General features: G+C 40.6%; 1 protein-coding gene across 3 annotated transcripts in view; it reads left to right on the forward strand.

Moving 5' to 3' along the window:
* The window catches only part of WBP1L (WW domain binding protein 1 like), an 81,678-nt gene that overhangs the window by 15,370 nt on the left and 44,069 nt on the right, over positions 1-22,239 (forward strand). Inside the window, exon 1 of one of the 3 annotated variants that reach the window (XM_077125889.1) lies at positions 10,644-13,139. The exons of 1 other annotated variant lie outside the window; for it this stretch is intronic. In XM_077125889.1, the coding sequence (XP_076982004.1) occupies positions 13,134-13,139 (6 nt within the window). In that variant the 5' untranslated portion in view covers positions 10,644-13,133. Of the gene's footprint in view, positions 1-10,643; positions 13,140-19,092; positions 20,683-22,239 lie in introns of those variants that run through there. One more of the 3 variants, XM_077125888.1, reaches the window with a different exon arrangement.

Below are 22,239 nucleotides of genomic sequence, written 5' to 3' on the forward strand. Positions count from 1 at the left end.
ACATAAGGTGACATTTTAAAGTATTAATTATCATCTATTTTCAAAACCCTGCAATAATGACATTCCTTTGTTCTTCCTCAGGCAAAAACATTTCGTAAATTTGTACATTGTACATTTCACTATTATTATACACTCTAGGCATTCCTAGATTATACCTTCTCGATCTTTACCATCTATCTTTCTTTCTGATTTCATTTATGTCCCCAGTCCTCCTCCCTCTATCATTCTCACATGCAGGTTCATTCAGTGTTTTAACATAATTACATTACTGTTAGGTAGTATTGTGCTGTCCATATCTGAGATTTTATATTCAGTCCTGTTGCACAATCTGTATCCCTTCAGCTCCAATCACCCAATATCTCACCCTATTTCTATCTCCTGATGGTCTCTATTACCAAGGAAATATTCTAAGTTTATTCACTAACGTCAGTTCATGTCAGTGAGACCATACAGTATTTGTCCTTTTGTTTCTGGCTAATCACACTCAGCATAATGTCCTTAAGGTCCATTCATGTTGTTACATACTTCATAACTTTATTCTGTCTTACAGCTGCATAATATTCCATCTTATGTAAATGTCACAGTTTGTTTAGTAAACTGTCTGTTCATGGACATTTTGGCTATTTCCATCACTTGGTAATTGTTAATAATGCTGTATTATGTAAATGTAACATGTAAATGTCCATTTGTGTCCTTGGCCTCGTGACCTTTGAGTAGAGACAGCATATACATGGGTCCTGTTTTTTAAACCATTCTGCCAGACTATGTCTTTTGATTCGAGAGTTTAATCCATTAACATTCAGTGTTATTACTGTATGGGTAGTACTTTCTTCTACTATTTTGCCTTCTGGATTTTATATGTCATATCTAATTTTCTTTCCTTTTACCTTTACTCATAGTCTTCCTTTCTACACTCTTCTCCACACCTCTCTGTTCTGTCTTCGTATCTGTCTCTAGTGTTCCCTTTAGTATTTCTTGCAGAGCTGGTCTCTTGGTCACAAATTCTCTTAGTGATTTTTTGTCTGAAAATGTTTTGATTTCTCCCTCATTTTTGAAGGACAATTTTGCTGGATATAGAATTCTTGGTTGGCAGTTTTTCTCTTTTAATAATTTAAATATATTATCCCACTGTCTTCTCGCCTGCATGGTTTCTGCTGAGAGATCTGCGCATAGTCTTATTGGCTTCCCTTGTATGTGATGGATTGCTTTTCTCTTGCTGCTTTCAAGATCCTCTCTTTCTCTTTGACCTTGGACATTCTGATTATTAAATGTCTTGGAGTATGTCTATTTGGATCTGTTCTCTTTGGGGTACGCTGCACTTCTTGGATCTGTAATTTTAAGTCTTTCATAAGAGTTGGGAAATTTTCAGTGATAATTTCCTCCATTAATTTTTCTCCTCCTTTTCCATTCTCTTCTCCTTCTGGGACACCCACAACATGTATATTCATGCGCTTCATATTGTCTTTCAATTCCCTGAGTCCCTGCTCATATTTTTCCATTTTTTTCCCTATAGTTTCTGTTTCTTGTTGGATTTCAGATGTTCTGTCCTCCGGTTCATTAATCCTATGTTCTGCCTCTCGAAATCTACCACTGTAGGTTTCCATTGTTTTTTTCATCTCTTCTACTGTGTCTTTCATTCCCATAAGTTCTGTGATTTGTTTTTTCAGACGTTCAGTTTCTTCTTTTTGTTCCTTCCTTGCCTTTTTTATATCCTCCCTCAATTCATTGATTTGGTTTTTGATGAGGTTTTCCATGTCTGTTCGTATATTCTGAATTAGTTGTTTCAGCTCCTGTATGTCATTTGAATTGTTGGTTTGTTCCTTTGACTGGGCCATATCTTCAATTTCCTTAGTGTGATTTGTTATTTTTTGCTGGCGTCTAGGCATTTAATTACCTTAATTAGTTTATTCTGGAGATTGCTTTCACTTCTTTTATCTAGGGTTTTCTTGCTGGATGAATTTGTTGTCTATCTGTTCTTTGACATTCTGTTCAGCTTTATCTGAACCTTTAGCTTAAGTTTTGTTTAACAGAGGAGAATTTTTCAGTTCTTGTTTTCTTGTTTCTTGCCCTGCTTGTGTGGTACCTTCCCCCCACACACACTTAGGAGGGTCTGCTTAGATATTATAGACCCCAGCCAGATTTTCCCAGACCAAACTGGCCTCCTATCAGGAGGAAAGAGTCACCTGCATCGGTTTTCCCTGAGCATGAGACCCAGCAGGTTGAAAGACTTTCCTGTGAAGTCTCTGGACTCTGTTTTTCTTATCCTGCCCAGTATGTGGCGCTTGTCTGACTGCAGGTCCCACCAGCATAAGATGATGCAGTACCTTTAACTTTGACAGACTCTCCCTGCTGGGGGCATGGTGGAGACAGAGGAGAGGTTGTAGGCTGGTTTTAATGGCTTCAAATTACCAAGCACTGGTGTCTGAATTCCTTGATGGAGAGATTCCACCTGGATGGGCCTTCACCCCTCCCCTGGGGAAGGCACAGGCTCCAGATAACCCCCCAAAAGAGCTCACTTCTGCCTATGCCTGGGGCAGTTGCAGCCTGAAAAGTTCTGCCGCTGTATCCAGAGGCAGTCAAGCCTTTGTAGATACACAGCCACAAAAACCTGTTTCCTTCTTTTTTTCCCCCTTTTTCTGTCAGTCCTGCCCCCTTGGCGCTGGGGCAAAAATGAGCAACCTCTGCTTTGATCGGGTTCACCTAAGCTGGGGGCCTATTTTTAGTAGTCAGAATTTGTTAATTAATTCCACAATTGGCGTTTGATTGTGCCCAGTCACTGTTGCTGGTAAAGTCCTTTCCTTTCCCCTCTGGGAAGCGGCCTGTGGGGGAGGGGCGCCAGCCGCCGCAGTTTTGGGAACTCACGGTTTTGGGGGGTGCTTGCAGCCGGTCCAGCTGGTCCAGACTGGGGTACGCTGTGTGTCTGGTCACTGACGTGGCCCGAGGAGCTGTTCTGTACTGTTTTTGGTTATTTAGCAGTTGTTCTGGAGGACGAACTAAAACGCGCACGTTGTTAAGCCGCCATCTTGACCCGGAAGCCTCCTTAGGCCTAATTTTAAGCAGGCTTGACCTATGCTTTGTGGGGTTAAGTTTCATATGAACAAACCCCAAGATTGGGGGCGCAGCCTGTTGCTTTGGTTGTCTGCACTGCTTGTGAATATATCAAGAATTCAACTTAGGGAAGTTGAATTTTCCCTCTTTCTCACCATTTCCTGAAGGGGACTTTCCTTTGCCTATTTTTTTTTTTTTAATTTTTTTATTTATCAAAAAAAAGAAAAGAAATTAACACAACATTTAGAAATCATTCCATTCTACAAATGCACTCAGTAATTCTTAGTATCATCACATAGATGTATGATCATCATTTCTTAGTACATTTGCATCGATTTAGGAAAAGAACTAGCAAAACAGCAGAAAAAGATATAGAATGTTAATATAGAGAAGAGAATTAAAATAATAATACTAATAATATATATATATATAAGAAGGAAAAAGAAAAAACAAAAACAAAAGATACAAACACACAAACAAACAAACAAAAAAACCATATTTCAGGTGCAGCTTCATTCAGTGTTCCAACCTAGTTACATTACACTTAGGTATTATTGTGCTGTCCATTTTTGAGTTTTTGTATCTAGTGCTGTTGCACAATCTGTATCCCTTCAGCTCCAATTACCCATTATCTTACCCTGTTTCTAACTCTTGCTGGTCTCTGTTACCAATGATATATTCCAAGCTGATTCTCAAATGTCGGTTCACATCAGTGGGACCTTACAGTATTTGTCCTTTAGTTTTGGGCTAGACTCACTCAGCATAATGTTCTCTAGGTCCATCCATGTTATTACATGCTTCATAAGTTTAGTCTGTCTTAAAGCTGCATAATATTCCATCGTAGGTATACGCCACAGTTTGTTTAGCCACTCGTCTGTTGATGAACATTTTGGCTGTTTCCATCTCTTTGCAATTGCAGATAATGCTGCTATAAACACTGGTGTGCAAATTTCCGTCTGTGTCTTTGCCCTTAAGTCCCTTGAGTAGATACCTAGCAGTGGTATTGCTGGGTCGTAATCCATTCTGCCATTCTATGTCTTTTGATTGGGAAATTCAGTCCATTAACTTTTAGTATTATTACTGTTTGGATAATATTTTCCTCTACCATTTTGGCTTTTGTATTATATATATCATATCTGATTTTCCTTCTTTCTACACTTTACTCCATACCTCTCTCTTCTGTCTTTTCGTATCTGACTCTAGTGCTCCCTTTAGTATTTCTTGCAGAGCTGGTCTCTTGGTCACAAATTCTCTCAGTGACTTTTTGTCTATAAATGTTTTAATTTCTCCTTCATTTTTGAAGGACAATTTTGCTGGATATAGGAGTCTTGGTTGGCAGTTTTTCTCTTTTAGTAATTTAAATATATCATCCCACTGTCTTCTAGCTTCCATGGTTTCTGCTGAGAAATCTACACATAGTCTTATTGGGTTTCCCTTGTATGTGACGGATTGTTTTTCTCTTGCTGCTTTCAAGATCCTCTCTTTCTCTTTGACCTCTGACATTCTAACTAGTAAGTGTCTTGGAGAACGCCTATTTGGGTCTATTCTCTTTGGGGTGCGCTGCACTTCTTGGATCTGCAAATTTAGGTCTTTCATAAGAGTTGGGAAATTTTCAGTGATAATTTCTTCCATTAGTTTTTCTCCTCCTTTTCCCTTCTCTTCTCCTTCTGGGACACCCACAACACGTATATTTGTGCGCTTCATATTGTCATTCAGTTCCCTGATCCCCTGCTCAAGTTTTTCCATTCTTTTCCCTATAGTTTCTGTTTCTTTTTGGAATTCAGATGTTCCATCCTCCAGTTCACTAATTGTAGCTTCTGTCTCTTTAGATCTACCATTGTAGGTATCCATTGTTTTTTCCATTTTTTCTTCTTTGTCCTTCACTCCCATAAGTTCTGTGATTTGTTTTTTCAGATTTTCTATTTCTTCTTTTTGTTCAGCCCATGTCTTCTTCATGTCCTCCCTCAATTTATTGATTTGGTTTTTGAAGAGTTTTTCCATTTCTGTTCGTATATTCAGCATTAGTTGTCTCAGCTCCTGTATCTCATTTGAACTATTGGTTTGTTCCTTTGACTGGGCCATATCTTCAATTTTCCGAGCGTCATCCATTATTTTCTGCTGGTGTCTGGGCATTTGATCAGATTTCCCTGGGTGTGGGACCCAGCTGGTTGAAAGCTTTTTCTGTGAAATCTCTGGGCTCTGTTTTTCTTTTCCTGCCCAGTAGGTGGCGCTTGTGGCGCTCGTCTGTCTGCACGGCAGTTGGCCCGGGAAACCGCGCGTGGAGGCGGGGGTCGCTGGCCGTTGCAGCTTGGGAGAGTGCCGGTCCTAATTGCCCAGCTGGCCCGAAACGCCAAGCATGACGGGAGGGCCCCGCTATCCAACGTTCCCAGTCAGACCGGGGAGCCACGTGCGTGGAGGGGACCCCAGTCGCCAGCCGCCCTGGCCGGGAAAACGCGTGCCCCTCGGGTATCTCACCGCAGCAGATTCTCCCTGCCCGTTCAGCTGTTCCAGAATGGGGTACGCTGTCTTTTTGGTCTCTGTCGTGACTCCGGGAGCTGTTTCGTATTGTTTCTGTTTCTTTAGTTGCTTTTCTGGAGGAGGAACTAAGACCCGCGTGTCTTACTAAGCCGCCATCTTCTCCGGAAGTCCATTTTTAATTGTGGTGTTTGTCTTTTTCTGTTGAATTGTAAGAGCTCTTTATATATTCAAGTCCCTTTTAAATATATGATTTATAAATATTTTCTCCCATTCTGTGGGTTTTCTTTTCACTTTCTTGATATTATCCTTTGAAGCATGTTCTAGTTTGCTAGGTTGGTTCACGGAGGCTGATGAAGTTTACGATTTCTCTGTCATCTGGAAGGACACATGGTATCATCTGCTAGCTTTCTCTCCTGGCTTCTGGTTTGTTTCATGAAGCTCCCCGGGAGGTGTTTTCCTTCTTCATCTCCAAAGGTCATTGGCTTGTGGACTCTCTGCTTTGTGGTGTTGCAGCATTCTCTGCTCTCTCCGAATCTCTTTCATTCTCCAAAATGTTTCCTCTTTTATAGGACTCCAGAAACTTCTCAAGATCCACCCAAATGGGTGGAGACATGTCATCATCTAATCCAGTTTAACAACCACTCTTGACTAAATTACATCATCCTGGGAGAAGATCTCATTACAGTTTCAAACATACAGTATTGAATAGGGATTATTCTACTTTTATGAAATGGGATTTTGATTAAAACATGGCTTTTCTAGGGGACATACATCATTTCAAACCAGCACAAAGCACAATGTTTTTAATTTTGATAAAGTTCCTTTTATCTATTCTTTTTTCTTTTGTTACATATGCTTTTGGTATTCCTTAGTTCTTTAAAGGATTCTGTAAAGCTTAATATTTCTCTGGGTCAAGAATGAAGATTATTTTGAATAGGGTTTTATTTTAGTTTCCTAGCTGCCACAGCAAATACCATGTAATGGTCTTGCTGAAACAACAGGAATTTATTGAGGTTAGAAGTCAAAACTCAAGGTGTCATCAAGGCATTGCTTTCTCCTAAAAGACTGGCATTCTGGGCTAGTTGCTCGCGATCCTTGGTCCTTGGCTTTTCTGTCACATGGCAGGGCACATGGCCACCTCTCCTGGTTTGTCCCTTCTTTTCCAGGTTCTGTTGACATTCACTTTCTGACTGCTCCCTCTGGCTTTCTCTATCTCTGATCTTCCTTGTAAGGCCTCCAGTAATAGTATTAAAACTCATCCTGATTCAGCTGGGCCACACCTTAACTGGAGTAACTTCATCAAAAAACCAGAGTTCATACCCATAGGAATGGATTAAGTTTAAGAATATGTTTTTCTGGGGCACATATCTATAAGCTACCACAGCGTCCTTTCAGTGTTTTAATTATGGCAAGTTTTAAATGTATATAAAAATTAAGAGAACAGTATAATGAGCCCCCATGTACCCGTCACCCAACTTTAATAATTCATTAACTCTTGGCCAATCTTGTTTCAAATATATACTGACACTTACTTCCAGTTATCCTCAGTGAAATTATTTTGAAACAAATTTCAAACTTATACATTTCAACCATGAATACTTTTATTTGAATCTCTAAAAGATGAGGTTTCTGTTCTTTAACATGACATCATACCACATCACACCTTAAAAAATTAATATTATAGGATAGGATTTTTAAAATAATTCTTTTTTTTGCTAGAGAAGTTCTAAGTTTACAGAACCACAGGGTAATGGTGACTCAGTGGCAGAATTCTCACCTGCCATGCCGGAGACCCAGGTTTGATTCCTGGTAGTTGCCCATTAAAAAAAAAAGACATGCAGCAAATACAGAGTTCCCATACACCCCTCCCCCCAACAGTTTTCCCTATTAATACTTAGCACATTTACCAAAGTATGGTACCTTTGTTACAGGTGAAAGAATATTATAACTGTGCTATAGTCTATAGTTAACAAACAGTAGGGGTCATTGTGTTATACAGTCCTATGTTTTTTTTTTTTTTACTTTTTATTCTAGTAGCATATATATAATAGAAAAATCCCCTTTTACCCACATTCAAAAATATAGTTCAATGGTGTTAATGACAGTCACAATGTGGGCTACCATTACTGCCATCCATTACCAAAGCTTTCCCATTACCCTAAATAGAAACTCTGTACCAATTAAGCATTAACTCTCCATTCCCTACCCTGGCCCTGATAACTTGTATTCTCGTTTCTGACTCTATAGATTTGCTTATTCTAATTATTTCATATTAGTAAAATCAGACAATATTTGTCCTTTTGTGCCTGACTTATTTCATACAACACGATGCCTTCAAAGTTTATCCATGTTGTTGCATGTATCAGAACTTCATTCGTTTTTACAGCTGAATAATATTCCATTGTACATAAAACCACATTTTATTTTATCCATTCATCTGTTAATAGATGCTTGGATTGCTTCCATCTTTTTGGCTATAGTGAATAGTTCCTCTATGAACTTTGGGTGCAAATATCTGAGTCCCTGCTTTCAATTATTTTGGTACATACCTAGGAGTGGGATTGCCAGGTCATATGGTAATTCTACTTAACTTTCTGAGGAAGTGCTAAACTGTTTTCCACAACAGCTGTACCATTATACATTTCCACCAACAGTGAACAAGTGTTCTTATTTATCTATATCCTTGTCAACACTTGTTATTTTCCATTTTTTAATAGTAGCCATTTTAGTGGGTGTGAAATGGTATTTCATTACGTTTTTCATTTGTTTTTCTCTAATGACTAATGATGTTGACCATCTTTTCATGTGCTTTTTGACCATTTGTATATCTTCGTTGGAGAACTGTCTATTCGTCTTTTGCCCATTTTTAAATTAGGTTTGTCTTTTTTTGTTGAGTTGTAAGATTTCTTTATGTATTCTAGATATTAAACACTTACCAGATTTGTGATTTCCAGATACTTTTTACCATTCTTTAGGATCCTGTCTTTTATGAATAAGTCCTTTGTTGCCCCAAAATTTAAAATCTTGATGTAGGTCTAGTTTATCTATATATTTTTTCTTTCGTTGCTTGTGCTGTGGGTATAAAATCTAAGAAACTCTTGCCTAACATAAGGTCTTGAAGTGACTTTTCCCTACTTTTTCTTCTAAGAGTTTTATAGTTTATGTTCTTATATTTAGGTCTGTGATCCGTTTTGAGTTGATTTTGTATGTGATGTGAGGTAGGGGTCGACTTTTATTCTTTTGCCTGTGGCTATCTGATTTTCCCAGCACCATTTGTTGAAGAAATTATTCTGTCCCCATTGAATGGACTTGGTACACTTCTCAGAATCAGTTGGCCATAGATATGAGGGCTTATTTCTGAACTCTCACTTCAGTTCCATTGAGCTGTATGTCTGTGCTTTTGCCAGTACCACAATGTTTTGATTACTGTAGCTTTGTAGTAAGTTTTAAAATCTCAAAGTGAGTCCTCCAACTTTGTTCATCTTTTTCAAGATGGTTTTCGCTTTTCAGGGCCCCTTACCCTTCCATATACATTTGATGATTGGCTTTTCCATTTCTGCAAAGGAGGCTGCTGGAATTTTGATTGGGATTTCATTGACTCTGTAAATCACATTGGATGGAACTGACATCTTAACAATTTTTGGTCTTGTAATCCATGGACATACAATGTCCTTCCATTTGTTTAGGTCGTCTTTGAGTTCTTTTAGCAATATTTTGTAGTTTTCTGTTTAGGGTCGTTTACATCCTTGGTTAATTTATTCTTACATGTTTGATTCATTTAGCTGCTGTAGGATAGCATCTTGCTTGTGAGAATTTAAGTAATATCCTGAGGTAAAATACTCTTTAAAAATTCAACTGATGGCAGTTCTTCTATTTTCATAAGTAATTAATCCTCAGTAAGAATTCCACTCAAAGTTACCCCAATAAAACCCCTCAATCCTATGAATGTCACAGATACTTTTCCATACTCCGCCACCCCTACCCCATTACTCATCTACTTGAACAGGTCGATTGGTGGAGTTTGAATTATGGCAAACCTTTTTTTTTTCTCCTCAAAACTTTCTTTGCCGTATTGTTTGACACATACCCATTTCCAGCTCTCCCAAGTTTATAAAGTAAAAGATTAACCTAGGACCTTTACCCTCAGTTTCTAGTGTAGAGAGAATTTTTGGAAAAATTCTGTTATCTGAGATTGCACAAATATTTAGAGAAACATGGGAAAATCAGGAGACCCTGCCAGCATATTTTCTTCGGGGGTGTAAGCTGAGTGTCCCCGTCCTGTGCCTGGCTGACTATGCCTGTCCTAAGGTACAGTATTGGAAGTTTCATGCCTCCTCTGCTGCTGAAGGGCTCCAGTGCTGCTGAGGGAAAAATGGAACATAGAATTTAGACACTAAAAGACACCTTAGAGTTGATGATGCTATGAATAGGTCAGTTAACTCTCTTTCAGTTAGAAAGGGAGTCTGTGCTACTTGAAGTGTAGGAGATTTGGGGTGGAACGGGCTTTATTTATTTATTTTTTTTATTATTATTTTTATTATTTATTTATTTATTTATTTATTTATTTTTTTTTTTAAGAGAGAGGGAGGAAGGGAAGGAAAGACAGAGAGAAGGAAGGAAGGATGGAAGGAAGGAAGGGAGGAAGAAAGGGAAACATCTTTAAACATTTTCTTGTTTTATTGTATTTTGTTTGTTTGTTTGTTTTTTACATGGGCTGGGGCCGGGAATCGAACCGAGGTCCTCCGGCATGGCAGGCAAGCACTTTGCCCGCTGAGCCACCGCGGCCCGCCCTATTTATTTATTTTTATTAATTAAAAAAAGAATTAACAAAACAATTAGAAATCATTCCAATCTACATGTACAATCAGTAATTCTTAATAACATCACATAGTTGCATATTCATCATTTCTTAGTACATTTGCATCGATTTAGAAAAAGAAATAAAAAGACAACAGAATAAGAATTAAAACAATAATAGAAAGAAAAAAAAACAAAAAAAACAAAAACAAAAAACCTATACCTCACATGCAGCTTCATTCAGTGTTTTAACATAATTGCATTACAATTGGGTAGTATTGTGCTGTCCATTTCTGAGTTTTTATATCCATTCGAACGGACTTTATTACCTTTGGTACTCTTCAGAGGCTTACCTATAAAGCTCATTGATCGTGCATCTCCAGAATAACAGTAGACTTCTTTGGCTACATGGGTGTTTTTTTAAGAGTAGTCTCTGGGCAATGCTGATGGAAGAAATGAAGGGTCAGAGAGGTAAGTAACTGGCTCAAGGCCATGAGATTAGGTAATAGCATGGCCAGTTCTAGAATGCCAGAACTCTGATAGAGTCTAGTTTAAAGGAAATCTCCCATGGGCATCATCCACTGGGGTTCCGTGGGTCAGAACTGTGCCCCTTCAGTCGAAACTTTAGGTTTGGTCCAAGGTCACTAGGTATTTAGACCTTCAGTATATTTTCTGTCAAGTGGAGATAATATTACTTGCCTAACCGTGTCAACAGCCATGTAAGGAACAACTACGGTGGCATGTGAAGGAAATTTGGACACCTTGAGTCTTCTGTGAAGATGATGATTTATTATTGTCTTTCATTTGTCAGCTTTATTTTTTCTGAAATATCAAACAGACCTTGCCCAGAATGTGGGTCTTGAGCAAAATGAAGGTCCCTGGCAAAGCTTTGTTTCTTGTAAATCTATAAAGGAAGCACAATGGCTGTAAGTGCAAAGATATTGGTACCTGCTAGTTCTTTTTACAAGAGGGACAGTGGATTCTGTTAACTTTCCTCCTGCTGTGATGGTGGGTGCTTTCTCAAAGGTGCTTTTAGGTTTTTTGTCTTATGCTTTAGGCACAGTAGCTTCTCTCTGCCTGCTTATTTTACTTTGCTTTGTACTTTCCTCGTGATTTGAACCCTGGCTCAAGATATTTTAGTATCAAGATTATTTACTGCTGTATTGTCTCACTCTTTGTGGCCTGGAGGTACGCGGTTCATTCAGACTGTGGCCTGCAGCTGAACACTAAATAATGAAAGGACAGTATTCCCTGCATCTGATATTATACCCTTTCCAGTTTTACCACCTTTAGTCATCATTTCACTTGTAGCATGGATGTGTCAGAAGTTCCCCTGCTCCCTACAACTTACGAGAGGGATACATTTTCTTAATGTTTTCTTCTGGTGGTTTTGACCATGAAATCCTAGCCTTGGAGTAGGTTTGGGGACCAAATATGCTAAGGAGGGAGGAGGTAGTATTTGCTATACATAAGATCCAGGAAATGCTTAGTGCCATAGCTGTGTTTCCAGCTATACCTTATTTTCACAATACTTTATGCAAAAAAGGCAACTTCCAGGTATTGCTAACAGTTATTCATTGAATGGGAGACAGAACCAGGAGCAACTTCATCCTGTTCCCCATAATAGGAAATTATTGTAGTGGCTTAGCTCGTGTCCTCCTCTCTAATTTGAGGAAGGGAATTTTGTTTCTGAGTTGGTTTAAGTGCTTTAAATTTCTCAGCTGAGAAATTAGAGACTTACAGATACTGAGATCACAGAGGCTTCCAATCCCTGCATCAAACCTTATGAAATATGGGTAATATCCAGGTGCACCCCTGATCTCTTAACTGTTTGTCAGGTTTCGGTGGCCAGGAAACCATCGCCAGTACTCATATATAGGCAATTCAGCTATAATATGTACATATATTAGCTTCATGTATTTATGACCATCTTTTAGTCATTAAATCTTCATCTCTTCCTCTGTATAACAGTCTTTTTTTTTGAGGGTTATATATAAGGCATTGCTGGGTACTGTGAGGGACATATAAGTGGACAGTCCTAGATCCTGTCCCTAAGTTGCCTATACTTTAGAAGAGAAGCTAGGCCTGAGAATAAATAACTAAAACGTAAGGGATGAAGTAAGTCTTTGCTGAGTTTTAGCACATATAAGAAGGGAGTTGGTTTTCCTGTAAAAGCACAACCAAGCTGATCTCTTTGGACAGCGTAAGTGACTACCCTGGGGACCTTGCCCTCAGAGGACCAGGAGCTGCCTTCAGGATCTCAGAGTTGAGGTCCCTTTAATAAAAGTACCTTAATGTTGGCTCTTTTCTTGGATCAGCCACTATTGCATCTGCATTCCCACTTAAAGTGGACCATGTCTCTATCTTGCCCAAAGTTTAAATAAAAGTGAAAAATGAAATCAGATTTGGTGTAGGTCGTTAATGCTTCTTAAAGGAGTTCTCTTTCCAAGTTGCATCTGGGTACACATCATTGTAGCTGATGTGACCCATGTCCCTCTTATTCTGAGCTTTGATTTAGAGAGCAATTTGTGAGGAGACATGAATGTGTCTGGGGACAGCCCTGAGCTGTAACTCACTGATTTTTGTGTAGTTCTTGGCCACTTTGCTGTTTGGTTTGGGTTGAACTCTTTCCAAGGTAGGAAAAATGAACCCAGCATTTTGGTACAAAAACAAACAATATTACTGTTGTACTTGGTGAAGCTAAAGTTGAAGATCCAGCGCAAGCCCATTAACCATCGGTGACAGTCTATTATCAGTGGTGAGTTTCACAGGCTGCTGGATTCTCTGAGAATGGCAGTAAAGGCTCATCCATGAAGGTAATAAATATTTGTGGAGTGATTGTCAGCCACAGAAGGCTTTTCTGGCTGGGGGAGGGGTGGGATGGAAAGGGCAGAAAAGCGAGAGATAGACACCTAGGGAAAGCCTATGGACGAGGGCAGCTGTCGTGAACAGGTTTCAATTTCTGTTATTTGTGTCTCTCTTGCTCTGTTTAAAAGACTGAAGCTGTACCATTGACATGGGTACCTTCCCTCCACATACCACCCTAACACCCCTCAAGGGACAAGATCAACCCCGAGATTATTATATTTTAGTACAAAATAGAATCAAACAAGCAAAATGAGGGCCTAAGACCCTTAGTAAAATAGGAATTCCTATACTTGATATTCATGGAGCTAGTGCAGTCCCAGAAAGGGAAAAAAAATGCTAATCAAAGAGGTACTCAGTAAATAGACCTGAGGATCGAGCCTCTAGCTTCTAGCTGCAGCTGATCTCTACTGTACATTTTTCTGCCTTTGATGTGTGCCCCATGTTTTCTTTCCATGCTTTTTCACCATGCTCGGCCCTGCACAGTGTGCTCATCTTCCCCACCCACACCCTACATATTGTTCGGCCTACCTATCTTTTGATAAGACTTTCTTTGGCCATTCCATCCCTCAATACTCTCCCTTCTTTGAGCTCTTCTTGAACTTACTGTCTCTACTACTTCTCCCCACATTTGTAGAGTTCCTGTGATTGGTTCTGTGTGTGTTTGTTCTTTCTCCTAAACTGGGTAATTATCTCCTCCAGGGCAAGAGTGACTCTTCCATTTGTCATTTCTGTGGTACATTCTGGGTGGATGGGTATGACTGTATCTAGGTCACAAATGAGGGGGCAGTGACAGTTATAGTTAATATCAAAATACTATCTCCATGTGTGTTCAAGCCATTTTGGAGCCACACAGGTCTGGTTGAAATGCTTACTCCATTGCCTTTCTAGGTGTGTGTTCTTGAATGACTTCCTTAATTTTCTGAAGCTCAAGTTTTTTCATATGTACAATAAGAGATATTATGTTTGATGTTAGATATGCCTGATATGTTAGAGTCCCCCATCTCTGACATATATTATTTAATGTCTAGCAAATGACTAAATACTTGCTTGTCTATCCATCTTCCCCAGAAGACTCAATAGTAAGAAAGCAACCACATTTTTTAAATTGTGAAATATAACATATATACAAAAAAAGCAATAAATTTCCAGGTACATTTTAACAAGTAGTTATAGAACAGATTAGGTTAGAGTTCCACGATTTTTCTTCTACCTGTTCCAAGACACTAGAGACCAAAAGAAATATCAATATGATGATTCAGCAGTCATTCTCATTTATTAAATCCTATCTTCTCTGTTTTACTCCTCTTTTTTTGTGTGTGAAAAATAACATATATACAAAAAAGCAATAAATTTCAAAGTATATTGCAACTTTTAATTGTAGAACACATTTCATAGTTTGGTACAGTTACAGTTCCACCATTTTAAGTTTTTGCTTCTAGCTGCTCTGAGGTACTGGAGATGAAAGAAATATCAATATAAGGATTCAGCACTCATACTCATTTGTTAAACCCTGCCTTCTCTGTATAACTCCACCATCACCTTAGATCTTTCTCCTACTCTCTAAGAGTATTTGAGTATGTCCATTCTAACTTTTTCATGTTGGAAGGGGCTGTCAGTAATATGGGATAGGGGGGTGGAACTAGCTGATGTTCTGGAGAGGCTGGCCCTTCTGCATTTCAGGACTTACCAGTCCAGGGACCCATCTGGAGGTTGTATGTTTCTGGAAAGTTACCCTAGTGCAACCTCTGTAGAATCTTATATAATGCCCTAGGTGTTCTTTAGGATTGGCAGGGATGGTTTTGGTTGGGGTTTGATAGGCTATGATTGGTAGCAATGTCTAACTGAAACTTGCACAAGAGTGACCTCCAGAGTAGCCTCTTAACTCTATTTGAACTCTCTCAGCCACTGATACCTTATTTGTTATATTTCTTTTCTCCCTTTTGGTCAGGATGGCATTGTTGATCCCATGGTGCCAGGGCCACGCTCATCCCTGGAGGTCATCTCCCATGCTGCCAAGGGAGGCTTTCACCCCTGGATGTCATGTTCTACGTCAGGGGGAGGGCAATGATCTCACTTCAGAGTTGGGCTTAGAGAAAGACCAGATTTGAGCAACAATGAAGGTCCTCTGGAGGTGACTCTTAGGAATACCTATAGATAGCCTAAGCTTCTTTACTACGTACATAAGCTTCACAAGAGCAAACTTCAAGATCAAGATCTTGGCCTATTGATTTGGTTGTCCCTAAAGTTAGACACTGTATCAGGGGTTTCCCCGGTGGTAAAGTTTAATAGTTCCACATTTTTTCTCCCATCCCTTAACGGACTTTACCAATACTTTTTGGTTATCTTAATAAACTCTGAGATGTATCCAGGCATCACATTAAGCTATACAGGATTAAAGGCTCTCATTCTTATTCTGGGCTCCCTGTGTTTGGATTGTTTAAATAATCAATCTAGACAGATTGAGTGTTAGATTGTGTGCTACAGAAAATTTAGGTTCTGGACAAAATAAACCTTTCTTCCTTTGGTCTGAAAGAGTAGGTAAAGTTCTAAAACACATACAGTGTCTTCCTTACCCCTGTATTCTGAATTACCTTAATCCTGCCCTGATCGACTTCGTTCTTATCTCTAAATACCTGGTTACTTAATATATAAAACAACCTCTCAAAATCCAGAAATGACAATTACTGCTCTGGACTGAATGTCACTGCTGTAAGAGCTTACAGTCTAGACAGTTTTGTAACCATAGGTTTTTATGACTATCTTGTAGAAGAAATAAGCCCTGTGATTCTTAGAGCTCCTTGTCCTGCTCAGAAACCAGAAGAGGTGTGTTCTAGCCTTGGCAGACATGCTACTTGCCTGCATTTGTCCAGCCCTAGGACACAGATAAACTAATATTCTTGGTTTCTGGCAGCCAAGACATCTTCAGCATCAGATGCCTTTCTCCTTGGCAAATTTAGGTCCATCATCTTTCTGGGTTTGTAATTATTCCCATGGCATTCCCCAAAGTAATTACTTTGGAATCCTTTTATTGATGATGCCCAGCCTCATGTTTGTCTCAGTTTTTCTTTTATTCTGACAGACGCATTGGTTTGAGGTTTGAGTTAGTATTCACCACTGCTTTTTTTTTCCCCAGTTGATAAGTTTTTTTTTGTAATGAAATATTATTGAGATATATCCACTCAGCATAGAAACCATCCAAAATATACAATCACTGATTCACAATAACCCACTGCTTTTTTGAGTTCAAACTTCAAGACATTTAAGTGTGTTTGTGCTCAAACCCGGAAAACATCTCTTATCTTAGGTGTTCTGTGTATACCTGGTAGCCACTACTCCAGAGCTCCTGGAAAAAAAAATGGCCTTAGGTGTGGAGATTATCTCCTGCCCTAGGAACCTGGCAGTTGCTGTCCCGTTCTGACAAAACCCTCGTTCTTCAGATTCCATGATTATGAAATTAGATATCCCCTCAGCTCTAGCTGAGTTGGCTGGATGGACATGGGTGTGGGTAACAGTGTGACAGGTTACCTGAGATTCAAGGCTGAGAACATCTGTTCCAGTTTGCTCCTTGAGTGGGGGGTGGGTAGGAGGGAGGGTGTGAGGGTGAGGAAACCTATTGGGCATTGGAAACAGCTGAGAACTTTGGGGCTTTTCCAATTGCCCATTATTTCACAGAACTTTGCTCTCCGAAGTGGATCAGAACAGAAGTCCTGGGGCCTAAATGCCCTGGCTCTACACTCCACTGTCAGATCCAGTATAAGTGGCAGTCCTCTGAGCAGGGTTCTAGAGCTCCACCTGTTCAGTGTTCAGTTGACTCACACTTCTGCATTTTACTACTTGTTTTTTCCCTCTTGGTAACTTCTGGTCTAATATCCCAACTCATGTATTGCAGTAAAGGAAAGCCCTTTTGGAGCCAGAGACTTCATTCAAATCCTTGCTCTCCTACTGTAGCTGTGTGACCTAGAGTGAACTATATAATCTCCATAAGCCTCTGTTTCTGCAACCAAAGAATAGGGATAATAATACCTACGTCATGGGGTTTTTGTGGTATTAAATGAGATGTGGGTAGACAGAACTCCTAGCACAGGAGTCTGGCTCATTGTTAGTGCTGAGCAAATATCCATCTATTCCCACCTCCAGCCCAGAATTTAAGAATTGTAAATGCATAAACTGCCTAGAAGAAATGTTGCCAAAAGAGACTTGAATCAGCTATAGTGAAAGAGTGTGAATTCTACTGTAGCCATGAACATATATGTTGTTATAGTATGTTTTCTTAAATAATAAGTTAATCAGAATCCAAATGTTAATATGCTCAATGTACTATCTTAGGGAGAAAGGGACTGACTGGCTCAATGGAGGGATGTCTCAGATACTGCTGCGGGCCACAAACAGTTGTTGCCTCCAGCTTTTTTTTTTTTTTTTTTTTTTTTTGGTGCATAGGCTGGGAATCGAACCTGGCATTCTGCCACTAACCCCCGCCCCCCCCCCCCGCACCCTACTTGCAACATTTTGACAGCATGATGCTGCTTGATTTGAGTTAGTATGCTTCTTCCTCTCTCTCTCTCTTTTTTTAAGTTGACAAATCCAGCATGAATTTAATTCTGCATGGGCAGTCAGATGACAAATTATTTGACGGATTTGACCTCTCTTTGGCCCATCATGTGTGAGCTGGGATCACTTACATAAAAGAACCCTTTTTCTTAGTCTAGCGGAAATTGCTAATGATCATTTTGCCTCTTAAATCCCAAGGCTTACTTCATTTATCACTAGGTTGTGGTAATATTTGCAGGGAATAGCAAAAAATGAGCTCACCTTCTTAGGAGTGAGATATTTTTTTGTTTGCCAATTCAGCCTCCTTTTCTTCTCTCCCCTCCCCCAAATCTCAGTGCCCAGTAAAGTTTAGTTAGCAAAGGGTGGGAGCAGGGAGAAGTTTAATGAGGAAAAAGCCATTATCAGCAAGCAATTTTTCAGATTATGCACCTGCAAATTTAATAGAGTCTTCATGCTCTTGGCACCCTCCTAGGAATTTATAATCTCGTAAGAAGGTAAGAACAGACAAATGCTGATTAGAAACACTGCCTTGGGTAGCATCAGTAACAGGGTGACTCATTAGGGGGGAAATCAGAAGTCTGATGCAGTTCTAATAATTTACTTTGGACTTTTGTAAAATTAAAAAAAAATTTTTCTTGCAATAATGTTGTGATTCCACATCTGAAGGGATCCTGGCTAATGAATATTATTTAGAAATGTGGGACATTTCCATAGCCCACTAGAGCAGTATCCCCAGTGCCTCGGACAGTGCTTGGCACCCTGCAGGCATTCAGTAGGTGTGGAGTGAATGAATGAGTTCACACATGTGCCATGGTACTCTCCAGAGAACTGCAGGTAGCAGCCCATCTTGTTAGGAGGGTTCAGACCAGAATTGCCCATGTGGGCTGGAAGAATAGGGGCTGAGGATACCCTTTCCCTACAGTTTAATTTCCGGAGTGAATAGTGCCACACACGTTTTATGATGGGATGGTTGCTAGGGAACAGGAAATGGAAGAGGGGGATTGAATGTAGCCTCATGACTCTTCCCTGGGCAGCTGTGCCTTGATGTTCAGCCCTGTTTGTAAGGCTGTTGTGAGGCATGGGACAGACTGTCTGGCTGTGTTTTGAGAGTGCATATTTGCTGAAGAGTGTTTCCCAATCGCCAGACACCTGCAGCAGAATGTATTTCTCTCCACACTTCGTCCATCTTCTCTTCTCCATAGCAGTGAGGCTGCAATCTATTCTTTTCATGAGCCTCGAGGAAATGGCTCAGCTGGCTTGGCACGTTCATTTCCTTGTCAGGAAAGTTGACGTGACCTTGACCGTCATGGGTGGACCTGCAGCCAGCACACTGTGTGTCTGTCTGAATTCACTAATGATTGAGAAGTACTTTTGGCAACTCACAGTGCCGTAAGTGTTGTATACTACTAATTTATTGTCCTGGGTGGGGGTTATAGATACTAATTTGCAAGATTCATTTCGGACTTCAGTAGGTCATGCCAAGCACAGTGCTACTCCCGTGGAGGCCTTTGATAAATATTACTGAAGAAAAATTGTTGCAGAAAATAAAAAGAAAGATGAGATACATTTGCTCTGAGTCATGGAAAATTTAATGAATTTGCAGCCTAAGAAGTTATTAGAAATTAACTTTGAATTTAATAATTTAGAAGGTAACTCTGAAGATTGTTCTCCCCAAGAGTCATTTTTGCACATAAAAATCCAAATGTTTTGTCCTTTGCCAGCATTATCTTTAGTAGAGGATTGAGGCCTTGGGAGAGCTGCCGTGGCCTGCTGTGAAGAAAGGGTGGCCAGAGGAGAGTTAGTTCACTAGGAAAAGTCAGATCAGGGCACCAATCCTAGGACCTTTGCTCTTTGTGCAAAGACTTGCTGGAAAGAACCATTGTCTCCAGAAACTGAACTTAGAGAAAAAAACACAGCAAAACTAAGCTGGTAAACTTTTCAGAAGCAAGAGTTGGTTTAAATATAGACGATCTGCTTTACTGGCAGCTTGGAGACTGTGGTGGGACTTGTTGTACCTTTTGTAAGACAAGTGAGGAAAGATGTTGGCACCTGTACATGCACAGTTTGTTTATGAAATATAAACTCTGCTGTAGAAGCAAGGGCTCAAGAGGTCAGTGTCCAAGGTAGCATGTCCTACCTTAGCTGGGAAAAAGGTGCCTCTCCAAGTCCTCTCTGGCAATGGCCTCAATCCCTAGAGAAAGTTGGGAAAGCCATGCTTAATGAACTGTTATTTACTGAGCACCGACTCTTGCCAGGGGGTGATGATGGGGGGTGGTGAAAGCTCCCCCCGGGCACAAGGGAGGTGAAAGAGTTTCTGTGAAACTGAGAGTTACTGGACCTGATTTTCTTTCCCAAGGAAGAGAAACAATACCTCAGGAGCTATAGAGTCCAGGCCTTATTCAGAGGAATGGTAGCTCTTTTCAGCTTTAGAGACTTGATTTACGTACACCCCAGCCTACTCAGCTGAGGGGAACTAATGGGAGCAGGAAGCACTGTTCCCCACCTTGTCCTTTTCCCAATGCAGGCTTGAGTGCTAGGTGGGTCCAGGGCGGGGCATTGAGGGTTTGTGGCACAAACTACTCAGTATTCTCCAGCAGCTGTCAGAAGTTTTTTCTGCTGTGCCTGAACTGATGTCATTTCCCCTTTGGCAGACAGCTTCAGCTTTGCCGCGTCTGAGATATATCACGAGAAGGTGGGGGTGGGTTGGAACTAGGCAGAGGGAGTAGTGAGGCGAGCAGGAGGGAGAGTGTGCCTGCTTGGTCCCAGGACTCTGTTTACTTTATTTTCTTTGCAAAGGAAGGCTGATTAACTGGGACCAGTGAACACATTGGCCCACCAGGGGAAATGCTCCTTACAGGACCTTAACTTTTAAAAGCCCTTCGTTCCTAACGTTAGTGTGGATGATGCTCTTGCAGGATGCCTTTCCTTTTGGGTCTTAGACAGGTAATTGAACTGGTTATATGTGGATGGGGTTCGGGAAGGGCAAAAGGGTGGGAACTTGTTTGTGTACTACTGCTTTGGGTGGAGGCAATATTTTAGAAAATGTCTCTTGGTTATAGCAGGCCAGCTCCCACGCAGACATTTTGTCGTTTCTTTACTTTCAGAACCACCGTTTTCCTCAACCCCCATACCCTTAGGGTCTCTCTGGGATTATCCAGTTCTGATTTTCCGTTAGACAACATAAAACTGTTTCTGAAGCTTTGTGGAAGAAACAGTTGGGTGGTGGGAGAAGGGAGGAAGAAAGACAGACTGAGTGGCATTCTTAATCAAAACCCTTTTTATTCCTTCTTTATTTCGATTTGGCTAGTTAGCAGTGATTTCATTGCAGTCCTCTGGTTCTGAAGGGATTCTGCATTGGCAGTAGGGGTGGAGGGGGGGTCAGCTTCTTTCTTTTTAAAGGGAAGAACTCCCAGAGGCTTTGTCCTTTCACGTATGTGGTCAGGGCTGCTTGGCTGAGGGATGTCCTGTCTGCCTCGGGGACAGAACATTTTGGCCTTTGTGACTGATTTTTCAAAGCAAACAGGCCTCTGTGGCAGAGCTGTGATTGTTTTGTGAGTGGCTGTTTGAACAGAGAGCACTAAATTATAGCGGATATAACGTAGTGTGGAACGAGAAAACAGTAGCAACCCACCAACTGCTGTCTGCTGAGAACACAGCTGTTGCCAACTGTTTATTCCAGGGCTTCTAAGAGTAGACACCCTTACCCCTCCTTTGGTCTGGGAGGCACGTCTGTATAGGAATGTGTAACTGTAACCAGTCTCTGAGTGCTAAGAGCGGGAGGGGGTAGGGATGGACACTCACCCTCTGCTGCCTGCTCCTGGGTGAAGAAAAGCTGCAGACAAAGGAAACCCAGAAGCCTTAGAGAGGAGCTACTAAGGACTGCTAGTTTCATCGCACATGTAAGGGAAAAAAGTGCTAGGTGAGCAAATCTCCTTTGCCTGAAATTCCTTAAAAGTAAGCTTCTCTGAAAAGCTCCAGACTAAGCTTCTCTGAAAAGCTCCAGACACTGTGCTGTTGTTCTTCAGATTACAAGATGTTCCTTTGATGCTGACGGGCAGACCACACCAAAATGTGGTTCCATTTTGAACCCCCCTCCTGAAAAGGCTGTCCTTTTAACCTGCAGGCAGAGCCAGCCCTGGTGAGGATTTTGAGCAGTGCTGGAAATAGAGGGAGAAACATCCCCTGCTTTGTCAGCAGGCAGGGAACACTGCCTGATCAAGTGGAAGGATCAGGGCTGGAGGGACCTGCATTCACATCCTGGCTCCCTGTCAGTCTTTGCAGCCTACTTACCTGCTCTGAACACCATCTTCGAAATGGAGATAATAATATCTGCTTGAGTCTGGGGGAGGATTTCAGGGAACAATGTATGTAAACCATCAGCCTCTTGTCTGGCACAGAGTAGGCATTTAGTAAAAATTATTATTTTATCTACTCATTTCTAAAGGATTCATGGACCACAGGGTACAAGAACCTGGCAGCCAGAGGACTGCTTCCTTGACA

Source organism: Tamandua tetradactyla, chromosome 13, assembly GCF_023851605.1.
Source record: "Tamandua tetradactyla isolate mTamTet1 chromosome 13, mTamTet1.pri, whole genome shotgun sequence".
NCBI lineage: Eukaryota > Metazoa > Chordata > Mammalia > Pilosa > Myrmecophagidae > Tamandua > Tamandua tetradactyla.